This window comes from Oncorhynchus mykiss, chromosome 11, assembly GCF_057628025.1.
Source record: "Oncorhynchus mykiss isolate SJ-2025 chromosome 11, ASM5762802v1, whole genome shotgun sequence".
Lineage (NCBI taxonomy): Eukaryota > Metazoa > Chordata > Actinopteri > Salmoniformes > Salmonidae > Oncorhynchus > Oncorhynchus mykiss.
In genome coordinates, this window is record NC_143032.1 from 46855370 (window position 1) to 46874442 (window position 19073).

Sequence of the window (19073 nt, forward strand, 5' to 3'; positions counted from 1 at the left end):
AGTTGTAAAATTAAAGAAAAACCCTGGAATGAGTAGGTGTGTCCAAACTTTTGACTGGTGCTGTAAATATTTTGGTACCTAAAGAGGCCATACATACCATCTTACAACAATTCCATATGTTAGCTAAGTTAAACACAAAAGTTAGCCTCTTAAAGCTGCAATATGTAACTTATGGATGACCTGACAAAATTCACATAGAATTGTGAGTTATAGACCAGTAATTCTGATTGAATGCAAGTCTATTTTGGGGTAGATCTGTTCTATGTGCACCTTTTCTTTGCTTCCCCATGCTTACGTTTTCTTTTTGCTTCTTTTACTTTCGGTTTTGTACACCAGCTTCATATAACTGATACAATATTTTTGGTAATGAAAAATATATTTACAGCGGTTTAGATGGAACAATGATTCTCCACACTATACTTGCTTTTTTGTCACATAAACTGAAATTAGGCAAACTTTTAGAATTTTTAGCCAGGATATGGCAGAGCAATTTCTGCATAGTGCATCTATAAGGATTATAAGGGATGATTGTGTTCTGATGATATCCTTGGAAATTATACCTTATTATTATTATTATACCTTATTATGGGGAAAATGAAATTATCTTAACTGGTCAACCATTGTACAGTTAATTGTCCAGTTAACACAAGCCCTGACAAGACACAATGAGGACTACTTTTTGTCAAGGGAATTTTTACTGTGTATGTACTTTTATTTGGCTCTGGTATAAGACTTCATGTGACAGGTAAGAGATCCATTCATCTGATTTTTGGCAATAGACATTAATAATGAATATGCCTAATCAATTTCCCAAATAATTGAGGAAACATCCTGAAGTATCGCTTCACAAATATGCACTGTGTGTGATCAACTCACGTTAGAAAATAAATAAATATTTTTTGAGAGTTTGCAATTACTTTCAATAAAGCCACATGCACAATTTGCAGTATATTGCATGCTATAATCTTAGAGATATACACCCTCAGTTAAATGTGTGATATAAATGTAAAGTAATTTTATATGGGGTAAGAATGTTTGACTGTTTACTTAGCTAAGAATCGTATTAATTGAGTGATATTGAAATACGATATTCCAGAAAGGACAGTTGATATGAAAAATAGAATGAGTTGGTACATGTAATTTATGTATGTAATTTATTGTTTAATGGAATATAGACAGTAAGCTGGATATACAACAAATGGTGTGGTACATCACAATTCATCTTGACAACAGACTACATCTGAAGTATGAAAACTTGAGTGTGATGTCCATTTCAAGACGACTGTAAATGTTATTGTGTCTCTTTAAAATCAGACAATCATGTACAAAAACCAAAAGTGACGGTCTACCAAGTGTCCAAACCTGAGCCGAACAGGAAAACCACCCTGCTATGTCTGGCTAGAGACATGTTTCCAGACTTGGTCAAGATTTCTTGGAAGATGGTGGATACAAACGTCCGAACAATGGAGGTGCCCAAAGCAGAGATGGAAGAGCTGGTGCAGAGGGAGGAAGGGTGGACGACAAGTATGATCATCATTGATAAAGAGAAGACGTACAAGAACAAATACATCTGTTCTGTGGAGCATCAAGGGCGCTCTCAAGATGTTGACATACCAAAAGGTAAAGCCAGTAATTTAAATAGTTTGACATTAGCATGTGTTATATTTTTCATACATCATTATTCATGTAATATGTATCAATTGAATATATTTATAAGTAAGCTATAATGTATTCAACCATGTAAAAAATGGCATATTACCTTTTCAAAGTAAAGAAGAAAGTCCATAAAAATTGGTAATTGCATAGTTTCGCAAGTTAATATCTCAAGTTTAAACAAATCACCTTTTTTGAATAACTATTATCTGTGACATTTAGCCTACATAAATGCTCTGATAAATATGATTTAATATGATATTTTTCCATGTCATTCTCAGAGGAACCAACTGAAGCTCCTCCAACCACCATGGCTGCACCAACCACTCTGCATGTTACCTGTGGTAAGATTGATGTGTATTTAATGCAAGGTTGGAGTCAATTCAAACACAAAAATCATGTATCCAAAACATTAAGAACACCTGCTCTTTCCACAACACAGGCGAATCCTTTGATCCCTTATTGATGGTACTTGTTAAATCCACTTCAATCAGTGTAGATCAAGGTGAGGAGACAGGTTATTGAAGGATTTTCAAGCCTTGAGACATGGATTTTGTATGTCTGCTATTCATAGGGTGAATGGACAAACAAAATATGTAAGTGCCTTTGAACTTGGTATGGAAGTAGCTGCCATGCTCAACGGTTTGTGTCAAGAACTGCAACGCTGCAGGGTTTTTCACGCTCCCGTGTGTATCAAGAATGGTCCACCCAAAGGACATCCAGCCAACTTGACAACTGTGGGAAGCATTGGAGTCAACATGGGCTAGCATCCCTGTGGAACACTTTCGACACCTTTTAGAGGGGGGTGTAACTCAATATTATAAAGGTGTTCCTAATGTTTAGTATACTTGTATGTTTATGTGATATATTTACATGAGTATCATGTGTTCAAGCATCTAAAAATGGCATATCACCTTCTCAAAGTAAAACAAATAATGTACATAGTAATGTGGACTTACACTTGTTAATTGCATAGGAATGTTGTGTTGTTGGTTTTGTAATCACCTTTTTGTAATCAACTTTTTTTGCGTAACTATTCTCCCCAACATAATCTCCAACAAAAACGCTGGCAATAACTGCAGAAACAGAGATATGTCATGGCTGATATTGTTGTATTAATTATGTCTGACGGTAGATAATTCTCTGATAATGCTTTTTCCATCTCATACTCAGAGGATCCAACTGAAGCTCCGCCATCCACAAAGGCTGCACCAACTGCTCTGCAAGCTACAAACGGTAAAATTTATGTGGATTTCATGCAGGGTTGGGGTATATTCAAAAACAAAAATTGGAAAAGGAAAAAAATATATACATGATGAGTGGCTGGATCAATTAACAGATTTACAGTGCATTCAGAAAGTATTTTCCACATTATGTTGGGTTATAAAGTGGGATTAAAATTGATTTAATTGTAATTTTTATGTCAAATTATCTACACCAAATAATCTGTAATGTCAAAGTGGAAGAAAATGTTCAACATTGGTCCCAAAAAAATAATGGAACATATGGCACTAATATACCTTGATTAGCGGCACTAATATACCTTGATTAGCATTCAAACCCCTGAGTCAATACATCACCTTTTTTTCTGGGTACGTTTCTAAGAGCTTCCCACACTTGGATTGTGCAACATTTGCCCATTATTCTTTTCAAAATTCTTCAAGCTTTATCAAAATTGGTTGTTGATCATTGCCACACAACTATTTTCAGGTATTGCCATAGATTATTTAAGCAGACTTAAGTCAAAAATGTAACTCGGCCACTCAGGAACATTCACTGTCTTCTTGGTAAGCAACTCCAGTGGAGATTTGGAACTGTCACGAACCTCGCCGAAGATGGTGCCTCTTCCTGTTCGGGCGGTGCTCGGCGGTCATCGTCACCGGCCTATTAGCTGCCATCGATTCCCTTTCCGTTTGTTTTTGGTTATTGGGTAATTGGGTACACCTGTTTTTTATTAGGGTTTGTTTGTAAGCTATTTAAGGGCACTAGGCCCGCTGGGTATTTGTGCGGGCTTGTTTCTTGTTACTCTGTGTTGGATGGTGTTATTTTTTCGTGTCTTTATTCTCCGGACTATTTTTGTCCTGTTGTTTAGACTGGTAACTTGTATACGCCCTGTGTGTTGGCGTGATCGTTTTTGTTGCGCCGGTAATAAAATTGACAAACGACTGTACCCTGCACTCTGCGCCTGATCCCACCCACCACTCCTAGTTTATCGTAACAGGAACCATGTTTTAGGTTATTGTCCTGCTGAAAGGCGAATTCATCCAATGTCTGGTCGAAAGCAGACTGAACCAGTGCCTTTAGATAGAAATAGAAAGAAACAAGATGACAGCAAACAAAAAACAAAAGAATACTGGACTATATTAAAATAAAACCATTGGCTAAAATCCCGGCCTATACTATTTTCTATTCCCCAGATTCCTTCCAGTCGACATGCAGTCTCAACCTGGCCTCTCTGGTTTACACAGTGATGATCGTGAAGAGCATGGTGTACTGCTGTGCGCTCTCTCTCCTGCTGCACAACAGGAACCTGGGAAGTAGACCCAGCACCAGTAGACCCATTCACTGAAAGGATATGCCCCAGTATGGATAGAGTTGTAGTGGGCTGGGAACAACAAGGATTTTACACCCCATTGTGGTCTCAGATTTCATTTGTGTTCCTTTTATTTTTTTCCTGCTTTATTTTTTAAATGCTAAAATATCGTGAGCCATAGATTTACACTTCAATAGCTAATTATGACATTAATTGCAGAACATTTCATTTGTATTTCCAATTACTTCAACTGCCAATTATGACATTAATTGCACAACATTTAAATTGAGTATATTGTGTTTCCCTCCTTAACATTTAAATTAATATCACATTTTACTTTTGATGATTGCGGGAGCTACACACTGCAGACACTTGAATAAAGATTCAATTAAGGTTTTCAGAAAATTAAGGATAGGACTTATCTTTAAGGTAGATCCTTATGGTTAAAATGTAGATTGTTTAATGAATGTTGCCCTGCATTATCTGTCATAGTGGGAAATTACACAACATATTTATCTAAATATTAAATCTATCAAAATATTTTATTATTGAATATGCATGCCCATGAGTTCTAAATATGTATCATTATCCAAAATAATATTTAGTATGTTGTCATGTGTGTAATGAAACGTAGTATATATATTTTTAAGAAATTATAGTATGTTTTTTAACATAGTATTTTTTCAATTATTTAATTAAATTACAATTAATAATAAAATCCAGCTTTTATTTTACTTTAAAGAACTATATTCTGACTGCTTATTGAGCAGACAAAATGCTAAATGAGAGAAATCATTAATTTGTGCTTTTTTACATTGATAAGGCTTGTTTAAAGAGTGATATTTTCCTTGCGTAAGAGGGCCTATCTAGTGAGCAGTGTTTCTCAAAAGAAGCATATCCTTTCACATAGGGATGGGTTTAAGAATCGCTGCCTTCGTGGTTCAACTGTACTGTTTTGTATGAGGAAACTGTCACCAGAATAGAAAATAAAAGTTACTTAAAAACCCCAAAACATTGTATTTCTTTACTATAAGATCATCTATTATTTTTTGTGAAAATGTATTTTATTTAATAATTTAAGAAGCGGAACAATAAGGTCATAAGATCTCTTATTCTCTGTTTTCAACCTGTTTGCTTGTTCCGATGCAGGTGTGGAGCCAAGACTCAATGGTAGTGGGAAAATGTGGTTAATGTTTCTTTGGTTTTCTAATGAAAGGTGAAATGGTAGTTACTGGAAACAAGATATAGATGCATAACCACAGCTCGATTGTGTGATGAGATATTTCTAGATATTTCATTTTTGTTAAATTTTTACACTTAGGTCATTTAGCTGAGGCTCTTATCCATAGTGACTTACAGGAGCATGCTCAACGGCACATCAACCAATTTTTCAACTAATCAGCTCGGGTATGCGAACCAGCGACCTTTCAGTTACTTGCCCCAACGCTCTTAACCACTGTAGGCTACCTGCTGCCCCTCGGGTCCTGTATTACTATTTTTTTAAAACTTGTTTTACACTTCATATACATTGATACGGCTTGTATGAAGAGTGACATTTTCCTTGCTTGAGACAGCCTATCGAGTGAGCAAAGTTACTCAAAATAAACATATAGTTTCGGATGAAGGTGGGTTTAATGATCGCTGCCTTCTTGAAAGAAAAGTTAGTCCAATAACATTTTGTAAAATAAGAAGAGCACATCTTGGAGGTAGATCCTTATCATAAAAATGTTGACTCTTTAATGAAATTTGCCCTGTAATATCTGTCCTAGTGGTAAATTATTTTCATAATCTATATTTGATTTATACAACAATATTTACCTAATTATTATATCTACCTAAATATTTTATTATTAAATATGTAGGCCCATGAGTTCTAAATATCCAAAATATTCTCAAATTCGAGATTATGAAAGTGATGGGCAGACAAGACAATTCCATAACGGTAGCTTATTGTTCTTGCATTTGTAGAATAGTAGGCCTACGGCAAAACATATTCTTCAAACTTCTGTTTTTCTGAATTTCTTCTTTGAGACAATCAAATGACACATAAATAAAATTAAGTCAGGGTTGGAGTGTTTAATTTATTTGCAGCATATATTTACCAGGAAATGAATATGGTTATCAAGAAAAGTAGTAAATACAGTAGAGGTAACATACATTTCCAAGTTATTATAATGTCATCACCCATATACTCTGGGCTGTGCCTTAAAGTGCTGAAATGTCTAATTATTTGAATGTTTTTCCCTACACTTCCCAAAGAAGACCCTTTAACAATATGTGCAAATGTTAATTTGTATTTAATTCTAATTAAATACAACATATTACTTATATAATACTCTAATTAACAGAAATTAATCGTAACTGTTTCACTTTCATCCAAAAAACAAAATAGTAAGATGAGTTCAAACAATAACAAACTCATAATAAGCTAGATAAACGGTACTGAATTAAGAAGCACTGTAATTATTTTTTTTAAATGTGGAAAATAAATTTAACTTCGTAAATGCACACATTCTTGCCACTGTACACATTGTACTTGGTGCCTTGAATGGTGGACATTATTAACTTACTGCATTGAATAAGATGAAAGAATGCTCTCTTTAGTGGGGTTTCTATATAAAACAATGAGGTCAGGATTCAATCTGATTGTGCTTTATTGGCTACAAGATTGACCGTTTGTTAGCTACAGTATGTTTTTGTCACACATCAACACTTGCTAATGGTGAGGATGGTTGTGGCATTTCTGTGGTTTGATCAGTGACAGATACAAGTTTCCAGTAAAGTAAGGGGCGTAATCATCTCCAACATGACTGTCTTGGTACATTTGTCATACTGTACATCTTTGAATTGTTGATTGTTGTGTAAACATGCTCTGACAATATCCAATTCAACCTCTAGTTCATGAAGCACAGTAGTGTGTTACTATTTTAGTCTTGTTCAGGGGTGGCAGGTAGCCTAGTCGTTAGAGCATTGGGCCAGTAACCAAAAGGTTGAATCCCCAAGCTGACAAGGTAAAAATCTGTTGTTCTGCCCCTGAACAAGGCAGTTAACCAACTGTTCCCCTGTAGGCCATCATTGTAAATAAGAATGTGTTCTTAACTGACTTGCCTGGTTAAATAAAGGTTAAATAAAATAGGACAAGGATGGATATTTGGCATGGTCATAGGTTTGTTGCTCTTTGCCCAGATCTCCACATCAGAACATTGGTGAACTATAAATCTTGAATTGCATATGAAAATGCTGTAAATGACTTACAACAGAACGTCAGTGATAGCAGATAATCTAACCAAAATCAACTGTTCCATTCGTAAGATTGAACAGATATAGCCATTGGTCTATTGTGAACCATTTCTCTATTCAACTTGACTTCTAAAAAATGTTTTAAATGCTTACGTTTTAGCACCATCTTGTGGAGAAAGAGACAGGGGAGCAATGTCAGCATTAAAGGAGCAATCTGGGATTGGTACATAGAGGTCTACGTCAAAAGTCTCACATTTAGTAAGGAGGACCTCAAACAAGGATACAGCTGGATTTAATCACTTAGCTGAGTAGTATTGATATTCAATTTAGTACAGGCTTAACTGAATAACAACAGAAGCAGAATACCATATGGAATTTGATAGAATAGTTTGGGGTAGGCCTTGTCGCAGAGGAATGCTCCTCAGAGTCAGACACTGATGACAGGTTGCAACAAAATCCCACCACCTGGGAGAACAAGGATCTGATGACTGGCATTTAGGTTATATGCTGGTGATGGTGGAAGGTAGTTGGAAGTTTGTTGCTGCAAAACATCAAGTGAGAGACTTGGTTGACAGAAATGGAAGTGATTATTGCACAAGTGAGCCCATATCTTAATCAGCAAGCATGGTGGAAATGCCTTATGAAGTTAACCTTTTGCATGTAGGGGGCATTATTTTCCTTTTTGGCACAAAAAAATAACCATCAGATTAGGATAGAAAACACTCTAAACTTTCCAAAACTGTCCAAATATTGTCTGTGAGTATAACTGAACTGATATTGCAGGTGAAAACCTGAGGAAAATCCAATCAGGAAGTGCCTCTTATTTTGAGACCTCTCTATTCCTATGCATGCCTATCCTCCATTTAAAGGTATATCAACCAGATTCCTTTTTCTATGGCTTCCCTAAGGTGTCAACAGTCTTTAGACATAGTTTCAGGCTTTTATTTTGAAAATTTAGCGTGAAAGATCACATTGCGGAAGTGGATATGTGGGGGCTCTCAGAGTGAGTTTTGCGCTACAGAGTAAAGATGACATTGTTCTTCCGGTGTTTCATGAAAAACCTACACACCTGTTTGATATATTATCGAATCTATATTTTAAAAACAACCCTAGGATTGATTATAAAAAAGGTTTGACATGTTTCTGGGGACATTATGGATATTATTTGGAATTTTCGTCTGCGTTGTTGTGACCGCTCTTTCCTGTGGATTTCTGAACATAACGCGACAAACAAACAGAGGTATTTTGGATATAAAAATCATCTTTATGGAACAAAAGGAACATTTGTTGTGCAACTGGGAGTCTCGTGAGTGAAAACATCCGCAGATCATCAAAGGTAAACTATTAATTTGATTGCTTTTCTGATTTTCGTGACCAAGCTACCTGATGCTAAGTGTACTTAATGTTTTGTCATGCGATCGATAAACTTACACAAACGCTTGGATTGCTTTCGCTGTAAAGCATAATTTAAAAATCTGAGACGACAGGTGGATTAACAAAAGACTAAGCTGTGTTTTCCAATATTGCACTTGTGATTTCATGAATATGAATATTTTTAGTAATATTATTTGACTGGGGCGCTATGCTATTCAGCGGTTCTGATGACAATTATCCCGCTTAAGGGATGGGTAGCGTCAAGAAATTAATATGTGAATGACATAGAGCCCCACAGAGGAGGTGTCATAATATCCATAAAACCTAGGGGTCAAACAGGGAAATGGTTCCAATCGTTTTTCCACCATACATTTTTCCAATAGGAAATTGTAGAGTTTGGGAAACCCTGGTCCCTCTAATCAATTTTTTTTTTACCCTATCACTGTTTCTCCCTTGCAGGAGGGCCTGAGGCCCTAGGACCACAGCTGAGGACATCCGGGTCTGATGACTCCTGGACTTGCCAGGGCTGAGCCTACTGGTTGTGCTGTTGATCCTGGTCCTCTGAGTCCATTATTCAAATGCACTTCATTGGTAATGAGAGATCTGTCACAATACACTTGTTGCAAATCACCATGTGAATAGATAGAAAATACTCAACAAAGCAATTTATTTAATTTAAGAAATGTACAGTACTAATAAATACATGTTAATAATTGAAAATACAAATAATAATAATTAAACATACTGTGTATTGGGCTCTACCTGAACTGGAATATTGTTATTATATAATTTGTCATAACTAGGCGTATTTAAACCTCTAATGACTCCCCATCTCGGATCCAGGAGCGTAATCATTGACTGACACTAATTAGCATAACGCAACGGACATAAATATTCCAAGAAAATATTCCTAGTCATGAAAATCACAAGACAAATATATTGGAACACAGCTTAGCCTTTTGTTAATCACCCTGTCATCTCAGATGTTCAAAATATGCTTTACAGCGTAAGCTAGACAAGCATTTGTGTAAGTTTATCGATAGCCTAGCATAGCATTATGCCTTGCTAGCAGCAGGCAACCTGGTCATGAAAATCAGAAAAGCAATCAAATTAAATTGTTTACCTTTGATGAACTTTAGATGTTTTCACTCACGAGACTCCCAGGTAGATAGCCAATGTTCCTTTTTTCCAAAAATATTATTTTTGTAGGCGAAATAGCTCTGTTTGTTCTTCACGTTTGGCTGATAAATCGACCGGAAATTGACAACGCCGAAAAATATTCCAAATTAGCTCCATAATATCGACAGAAACATGGTGTTTTTCAAATATCTATTTGATAATATATCCACGGGATAATTGGTTTCTCAGTAGGACCGATTGGAATAATGGCTACCTCTGTATTTTACGCAAGAATCCCTCTGAGGGACACCAGGTGACCACTTACACAATGTAGGCGCTTACGCTTATTCATCAACACAAATGCGTAAAACTACGTCACAATGCTGTAGACACCTTGGGGAATACGTAGAAAAAGGAATCTGGTTGATAGTCCATTCACTGCTCAATAGGGACGCATCGGCACGCAGAGCTTTCAAAAGATGAGTCACTTCCGGATTGGATTTTTCACAGGCTTTCGCCTGTAACATCAGTTCTGTTATACTCACAGACAATAGTTTTACAGTTTTGGAAACTTTAGAGTGTTTTCTATCCTAAGCTGTCAATTATATGCATATTCTAGCATCTTGTCCTGACAAAATATCCCGTTTAATTTGGGAACGTTTTTTTGAAAATACTTCCCCCTAGTCACAACAGGTTAATGGGTTACTGCTAGTGCTACATAGCTTGCCATCATATCTACAGTTAATATCAGTAAGTACAGTTATTTTAAAGTAGAATTCCGTCTTAGGGCATATCATTGAAGAGGGGTGTAATATATTCGTATACCTTCTGAGCTAACATATGGATTGTTTTAAGATGGTCAAACCATGGTCAAACCATGGATCATACTTGATTTTGAATTTTAGGATGCCTTTAGTTATCAAAATCAAAATCAAATAATTATTAGATAAATATATTGAATTTAACCGTTAACCTCTTAAATCTAGGGGGCAGAATTTTCACTTTTGTATAAATAGCGTGCCCAATTTCAACTTCCTGCTACTCATGCCAAGAATATAAGATATGCATATTATTCATAGATTTGGATGGAAAACACTCTGAAGTTTCTAAAACTGTTTGAATCATGTCTGTGAGTATAACAGAACTTATGTAGCAGGCAAAACCCTCAGGACTAACTGTTCAGATTTTTTTTCTTCCCATCTCTGTTCCCTATATTGTCTTTGCCATTGAACATTTAATAGGAACCTATTTTCAGTTCCTACCGCTTCCACACGATGTCGCCAGTCTTTGGAATATGGTTGAGGTTATTCCTTTGTCTTATGAAGAAGTAACATGGGGCACTTTTGTGAGTTGCGCAAGACGTGAAGAGCAGAGCTGGTTTCGTTCCGTTCATGTATTGAATACAGATTGCCCCGTATACAATTTGATCGATTATTAACATTTAAAAATACCTAACGTTGTATTACAAAAGTAGTTTGAAATATTTGGGCAAAGTTTATAGGCAACTTTTGAAATATTTTGTAGTGACGTTATGTTTTTCTAAGCTGTTTTTTTCTGGATCAAACGCGCTTTATAAATGAACATTTTCTATATATATTGACGGAATTAATCGTACAAAAGGACCAATTATGATGTTTATGGGACATATTGGATTGCCAACATAAGAAGCTCGTCAAAGGTAATGCATATTTTATTTCAGCGTTTTGTGTAGCGCCTGCTACGCTAGCTCCTTTGTTTACTGCTGGTGTAGATGGATGCAGGCTATCAGATAATAGCTTCTTATGCTTTCGCGAAAAAGCATTTTTAAAATCTGACATGTTGGCTGGATTCACAACGAGTGTAGCTTTAATTGAGTATCTTACATGTGTGATTTAATGAAAGTTTGAATTTTATAGCATTTTATTTGAATCTGGCGCTCTGCATTTCCCCTGGCAATTGGCCAGTTGAGATGCTAGCGTCTCCCCTATCCATAAGAGGTTTTAATACTATAGCCCATAGAAACGCATTGAATAACAAATTTATAAATGGCGAAAAAGACAGTAAAAAAATGTGTCATAAGGAATAAGATTTTGAAGTGCATGTCATATATCTAGGAGAAAGCTGCAAAAAATGGTGCAACCAGGAATACGACTTTCCCAAAGCAGATCCTTTGTTTGCACCTCCCAGGGAAATTGAACTGATTCCAGAGGCCGACCCAAAACAATGCCGGCGGGGGAGACGAATTCGGAGAGGTCTTCTAGTCTGAGGAGGCACGCACACCACCCACCACTTCCAAGTTTTTTTACTCGCTAATATTCAGTTGATGAATAATAAAGTCGACGAGCTAAGGGCGAGGGTTTTTTTCCAGAGAGACATCAGGGATTGTAACATACTCTGTTTCACGGAACCATGGTTCTATCGGGATATACTGTCTGAGTCGGTCCAACCAGTTGGGGTCTCAGTTCATGGCACAGACAGTAATATATTACAATCATGGTGTAATTGTGATAACTTACAGGAACTCATGTCCTGTTGTTCACCCGACCTAGAATACCTCACAATCAAATGCCAACCGTATTATCGCCGAAGATAATTTTCTTCTGTTATAGTCACGGCCGTGTGTATCCCCCCTCAAGCCGATACCACAATGGCCCTCTGTCACGTTCTGACCTTAGTTCCTTCATTTTGTCTTTGACCTTAGTTCCTTTATGGTTCTCAATTAGAGGCAGCTGTCGATCGTTGTCTCTGATTGAGAATCATACTTAGGTAGCCTGTTTTCCCCATTTTAGTTGTGGGTGATTGTTTTCTGTTTAGGTTGTTTCCCTGACAGAACTATGCACTTTCGTTTTCTCCGTTTGTCATTTTGTTTGAGTGTTTTTTTGTGAACATTAAATATGAACAATTTCCACGCTGCGCTTTGGTCTCATTCCAACGACAATCGTTACACCCTCAAATACTTCACAGGACTTTATGCAAACTGGAAACAACATATCATGAGGCCGCATTTATTGTAGCTGGGGATTTAAAGCAAATTTGAGAAAAAGGCTGCCGAAGATCTATCAACATATCGACTGTAGTACTCGCGCTGCTAAAACACTCGACCCCTGTTACTCCAACTTCCGGCATGCCTACAAGGCCCTCCCCCGCTCTCCTTTCGGCAATTCTGACCGCAACTCCATTTTTATCCTCCCTTCGTATAGGAATAAACTCTAACAGGAAGTACCCATGCTAAGAACTATTAAATGCTGGTCTGACAAATCGGAATCCACTCTTGTTTTAATCACACAGACTGGGATATGTTCTGGGTAGCTTCCGAGAACGGTGACTGAGTTTATCAGGAAGTGTATAGGAGATGTTGTACCCACTGTGACTATTAAAACCTACCTTAACCAGAAACCATGGATAGATGGCAGCATTCACGCAAAACTGAAAGCGGGAACCATCACATTTAGGAATATAGCAGAATACAAACAATGTAGTTATTCCCTCAGCAAGGCAATCAAACAGGCAAAACATCAGTATAGAAACAAAGTTGCAATTCAACGGCTCAGACACAAGACGAAAGGAAAACCAGCCATGTCGCGGACACCAAAGTCTTGATTCCAGACAAGCTAAACACGTTCTTTACCCGTTTTGTGGGCTCTCCTTCTCCATGGCCGACGTGATTAAGACATTTAAGCGTGTTAGCCCTAGCAAGGCTGCCGGCCCAGACGACATCCCTAGCTGCATCTTCAGAGCATGTGCAGACCAGCTGGCTGGTGTGTTTACGGACATATTCAATCTCTCCCTATCCCAGTCTGCAGTCTTCACAGGCTTCAAAGGGGCCACCATTGTTCCTGTACCCAAGAAAGCAAAGGTAACTGAACTAAAAGACTATCGCCCCGTAGCACTCACTTCTGTCATCATGAAGTGCTTTGAGAGACTAGTGAAGGATCCACCTCTACCTTACCTGTCACCCTAGACCCACTTCAATTTGCTTACTGCCCCAATAGCTCCACAGACGATGCAATCGCCATCGCACTGCCACTGCCCTATCCCATCTGGACAAGAGAAATTCCTTTGCAAGAATGCTGTTCATTGACTTTAGCTCAGCATTCAACACCGTAGTACCCTCCAAGCTCATCATTAAGCTAGAAGCCCTGGGTCTGATCCCTGCCCTTTGCAACTAGGTCCTGGACTTCCTGATGGGCCGCCCCCAGGTGGTGAAGGTAGGAAACAACACCTCCACTTCGCTGATCCTCAACACTGGGGCTCCACAAGGGTGCTTGCTCAGCCCCCTCCTGTTCACCCATGACTGTGTGGCCAAGCACGCCTCCAACTCAATCATCAAGTTTGCAGACGACCTTGTTGTAGGCTTGATTACTAACCATGATGAGACAGCCTACATGGAGGACATGAGGGCTCTGGGAGTGCGGTGTCAGGAAAATAATCTCTCACTCAACATCAACAAAACAAAGGAGTTAATCATGGACTTCAGGAAACAGCAGAGGGAGCACCCTCCCTATCCACATCGACTGGACCGCGCTGGAGAAGGTGGAAAGCTTCAAGTTCCTCGGCGTACTGATCACTGACAAACTGAAATGGTCCACCCACACAGACAGTGTGGTGAAGAAGGCACAACAGCGCCTCTTTAACCTCAGGAGGCTGAAAAAATTTGGCTTGGCACCTAAAACCCACAAACTTTTACAGATGCACAATTTAGAGCCTCTTTTCGAGCTATTACGGAAACTGCACAGCCAGGCAAACCGTGGCACAGAGGCTGCTGATAACTGTTTAACAGTCTGATGGCCTTGAGATAGAAGCTGTTTTTCAGGCTTTCGGTCCCAGCTTTGATGCACCTGTTCTAACTTTGCCTTCTGGATGATAGCGGGGTGAACAGGCAGTGGCTTGGGTGGTTGTTGTCCTTGATGATACATAAACTTGAAATCACTGGCCACTTTAATAAATGGAACACAATTCACTTTAATAATGTTTACATATCTTACATTACTCATCTAATATCTCACCTCTCATCTCAAATCACTGAAGTAGCAGCCTCTTACCTCTCTCACTAGCTTTAAGCACCCGCTGTCTGAGCAGCTCACAGATCACTGCACCTGTACATGGCCCATCTGTAAATAGCCCATCCAAATAGCTCATCCCCATACTGTATTTATTTATTTATTTAGCGCCTTTGCACCCCTGTAGCTCTACTTGCACATTAATCTTCTGCACATCAATCACTCTAGTGTCTAATTGATATACTGTAATTACTTTGCCAACATGGCCTATTTATTGCCTTTACCTCCCTTTTACCTCTTTTGCACACACTGTATATAGATTTTATTCGACTGTATGTTTTGTTTATTCCATGTGTAACTCTGTGATGTTGTATGTGTCGAACTGCTTTGCATTTTTTCTTGGCCAGGTCGCAGTTGTAAATGAGAAATTGTTCTCAACTTGCCTACCTGGCTAAATAAAGGTGAAATAAATAAAATCAAACAAAAAACATGTATATACTGTATTCTATACTATTATACTGTATCTTAGTCTATGCCGCTCTGACATTGCTAGTCCATGTATTCAATATTCCTTCATTCCTTTACTTCGATTTTTGTGTATTGGGTATATGTTGTGAAATTGTTAGATATTACTGCACTGGAGCAAGAAACACAAACATTTCGCTACACCCACAATAACATCTGCTAAACATGTGTATGTGACCAATACAATTTGATTTGAAGCTCAGGAAATATGTATTTAAAAAAAGAAATATATATATATATATATTGGACACACAATTAACCCCTTAGTTTTGAAGGTAATCCATTTGTATGGGTTACCTTCAGACGAGTGCCGTGAAACTTGTGTGGGATGTAGAGAACAATGGAGACACCATAGTGTTTGTTAGTCTCATCTTTCCATATTAGTTTGTAGGCCAACTTTACAGATATTATCATCAAAGATCGTTTTTTGGGATGTCTCCTGGTCTAACAAACAGCGCTGTAGCTCTGCCACTTAACACCGCACATGTGGAAGGGTGACATAGTTGAATGCGGTGGATTGAGACGTAGACAAAAACACATATCTCAAGCTTAAATTGTCGGATTTACGCAATAGACTCTTAAGTTAACCAAAAATGTGCAAGGTCCTCTTGTTGAAGTCGTTGCATCGCCTGAACTGTATCTGTTAAAGACATGATATATACTGTATACACTGAGTGTACAAATCATTTGGAACACCTGCTCTTTCCATGACATAGACGGACCAGGTGAGTCCAAAAAACAGAAAACCTGAGAAAAATACATCCAGGAAGTGGGATTTTGTTAACGTTTGTAGTTTTCTATTGAATGCCATTACAGTATCCATTGACTTAGGACTCAAATTGCACATCCTATAGCTTCCACTAGATGTCAAGAGTCTTTAGAAATGAGGGAGTAAGACCACTTTGAATGAGTGGACCATTCAGTGTCCCAGAGGTTTTTCATGTGCATCAAACTTGTTGCTCCTTCAGTCACGAGCTGGGGTGTAACGTTACTAATTTGTCCAGATGCTTAGGAATTCTTCAAATCGGGATGTGAAACTCCATAAACCAGCTGCATGTGTTTTCATTGTGAAATGACAAAATATATATCTATAAAAAATACCCTTAAATGAAATATGACATTATGTACTGTTTCCACATGTTCATCATTTGTCAGATTTGTGTGCTCACTCACCATCTAATGACTGACATGGCTGTCTCAGTGGCTAAAGGAAATCCAGAGGTATTTCTTGTTGTTAAATATGATGAATAATCTTTAGCACTCTGCTTCAAATATTTACTTGACAATTATTGTCTCACCATAAACAATAGTAAAAGAGCCACTACATTACCCCCTTGCTATCTTCAGCAACTGAGCCCAATCTCGTGTTGCCTTTAGGAAGTTGCTGGCCAGGCGTATGTATGCAGTGCCTTGCAAAAGTATTCACACCCCTTGGTGTTTTTCCTATTTTGTTGCATTATAGTCTGTCATTTAAATTGATTTTTATTTGGATTTCATGTAATGGACATACACAAAACAGTCTAAATTGGTTTAATGAAATGAAAAAAATTACTTATTTCAAAAATAAAAAACACAAAAGTGGTGCATGCATATGTATTCACCTCCTTTGCTATGAAGCCCTGGTGCAACCAATTACCTTCAGAAGTCACATAATTAGTTAAATAATTGTACCTGTGTGCAATCTAAGTGTCACATCATCTGTCACATGATATCAGTATATATACACCTGTTCTGAAAGGCCGCGGAGTCTGCAACACAATTAAGCAAGGGGCATCACGAAGGAGATCTCCAAACAGGTCTGGGACAAAGCTGTTGAGAAGTACTGATCAGGGTTGGGTTATAAAAAAAATATCAGAAACTTTGAACATCCAACGGAGCACCATTAAATCCATTATTAAAAAATGGAAAGAATATGGCACCACATCAAACCTGCCAAGAGAGTGCCGCCCACCAAAATTCACGGACCAGGCAAGGGCATTAATCAGAAATAACCCTGAAGGAGCTGCAAAGCTCCACCACAGAGATTGGTGTATCTGTCAATAGGACTACTTTAAGCCGTACACTCCACAGAGCAGGGCTTTATGGAAGAGTGGCCAGAAAAAGCAATTTCTTAGCCTTTTTGGGATAGGGGGTAGCATTTTCACTTTTGGATGAGTAGTGTGCCCAGAGAGGACTGCCTACTACTCTGTCTCAGATGCTAATATATGCATATTATTATTAGTATATTCCTCTGGCTGTTTTGGGCTCTGAGCGCTGTTCTCAGATTATACTTTTTCCATAAAGTTTTTTTGAAATCTGACACAGCGGTTGCATTAAGGAGAAGTCTATCTTTAATTCTGTGAATAACACTTGTATCTTTTATCAATGTTTATTATAAGAATTTCTGCAAAATCACCAGATGTTATGGAATCAAAACATTAATGCACGTAAGGCGCCAATGTAAACTGAGATTTTTGGATATAAATATGCACATTACTGAACAAAGCATACATGTATTGTGTAACATGATGTCCTATGAGTGTCATCTGATGAAGATCATCAAAGGTTAGTGATTCATTTTATCGATATTTCTGCTTTTTGTGACTCCTATCTTTGGCTGGAAAAATGGCTGTTTTTTTCCGACTTGGCTATGACCTAACATAATCATTGGTTATGCTTTAGCTGTAAACCATTTTTTAAATTATAAATTGGACACGATTGGTAGATTAACCAGATGTTTATCTTTAATTTGCTGTATTGGACTTGTTAATGTGTGAAAGTTACATATTAAAAAAAAATTATGAATTTCTGTCATGGGAATTTTACAATTCCTATATGTGTTCATTAACCAATTCAATTAACTTCTTGACGCTACCCATTCCTTTAGCGGGATCATTTTCGTCAGCAACCGCTGAAGAGCATAGCGCAACAGTCAAATAATTTTACTAAAAATTATTCATATTCATGAAATCACAAGTGCAATATTGCAAAACACAGTTTAGCCTTTTGTTAATCCACCCGTCGTCTCAGATTTTGAAATTATGCTTTACAGTGAAAGCAATCCAAGCGTTTGTGTAAGTTTATCGATAGCATAACATACCATTATGTACACTAAGCATTAAGTAGCTAGGTCACGAAAATCAGAAAAGCAATCAAATTAATAGTTTACCTTTGATGATCTTCGGATGTTTTCACTCACGAGACTCCCAGTTACACGACAAATGTTCCTTTTGTTCCATAAAGATTATTTTTATACCCAAAATACCTTTTTTACCGTTTGTTTGTCGCGTTATGTTCAGAAATCCACCGGAAAGAGCGGTCACGACAACTCAGACGTATATTCCAAATAATATCCATAATGTCCCCAGAAACATGTCAAACCTTTTTTATAATCAATCCTAGGGTTGTTTTTAAAATATAGATTCGATAATATATCAAACAGGTGTGTAGGTTTTTCATGAAACACCGGAAGAACAATGTCATCTTTACTCTGTAGCGCAAAACTCACTCTGAGAGCCCCCACATATCCACTTCCGCAATGTGATCTTTCACGCTAAATTTTCAAAATAAAAGCCTGAAACTATGTCTAAAGACTGTTGACACCTTAGGGAAGCCATAGAAAAAGGAATCTGGTTGATATCCCTTTAAATGGAGGATAGGCATGCATGGGA

At 37.7% G+C, this 19073-nt stretch overlaps 1 protein-coding gene across 1 annotated transcript; it reads left to right on the top strand.

The window, feature by feature from the left end:
• Window positions 1-1304: 1304 nt before the first annotated feature.
• LOC110535730 (uncharacterized) lies at window positions 1305-5198 on the top strand. Its single transcript, XM_021620938.3, has 4 exons — window positions 1305-1620; window positions 1935-1997; window positions 2827-2889; window positions 4071-5198. The coding sequence occupies exons 1-4, from the start codon at window positions 1407-1409 to the stop codon at window positions 4220-4222; spliced, it is 492 nt and encodes a 163-aa protein (XP_021476613.3). The 5' UTR covers window positions 1305-1406; the 3' UTR covers window positions 4223-5198.
• The last annotated feature ends 13875 nt before the right edge of the window (window positions 5199-19073 follow it).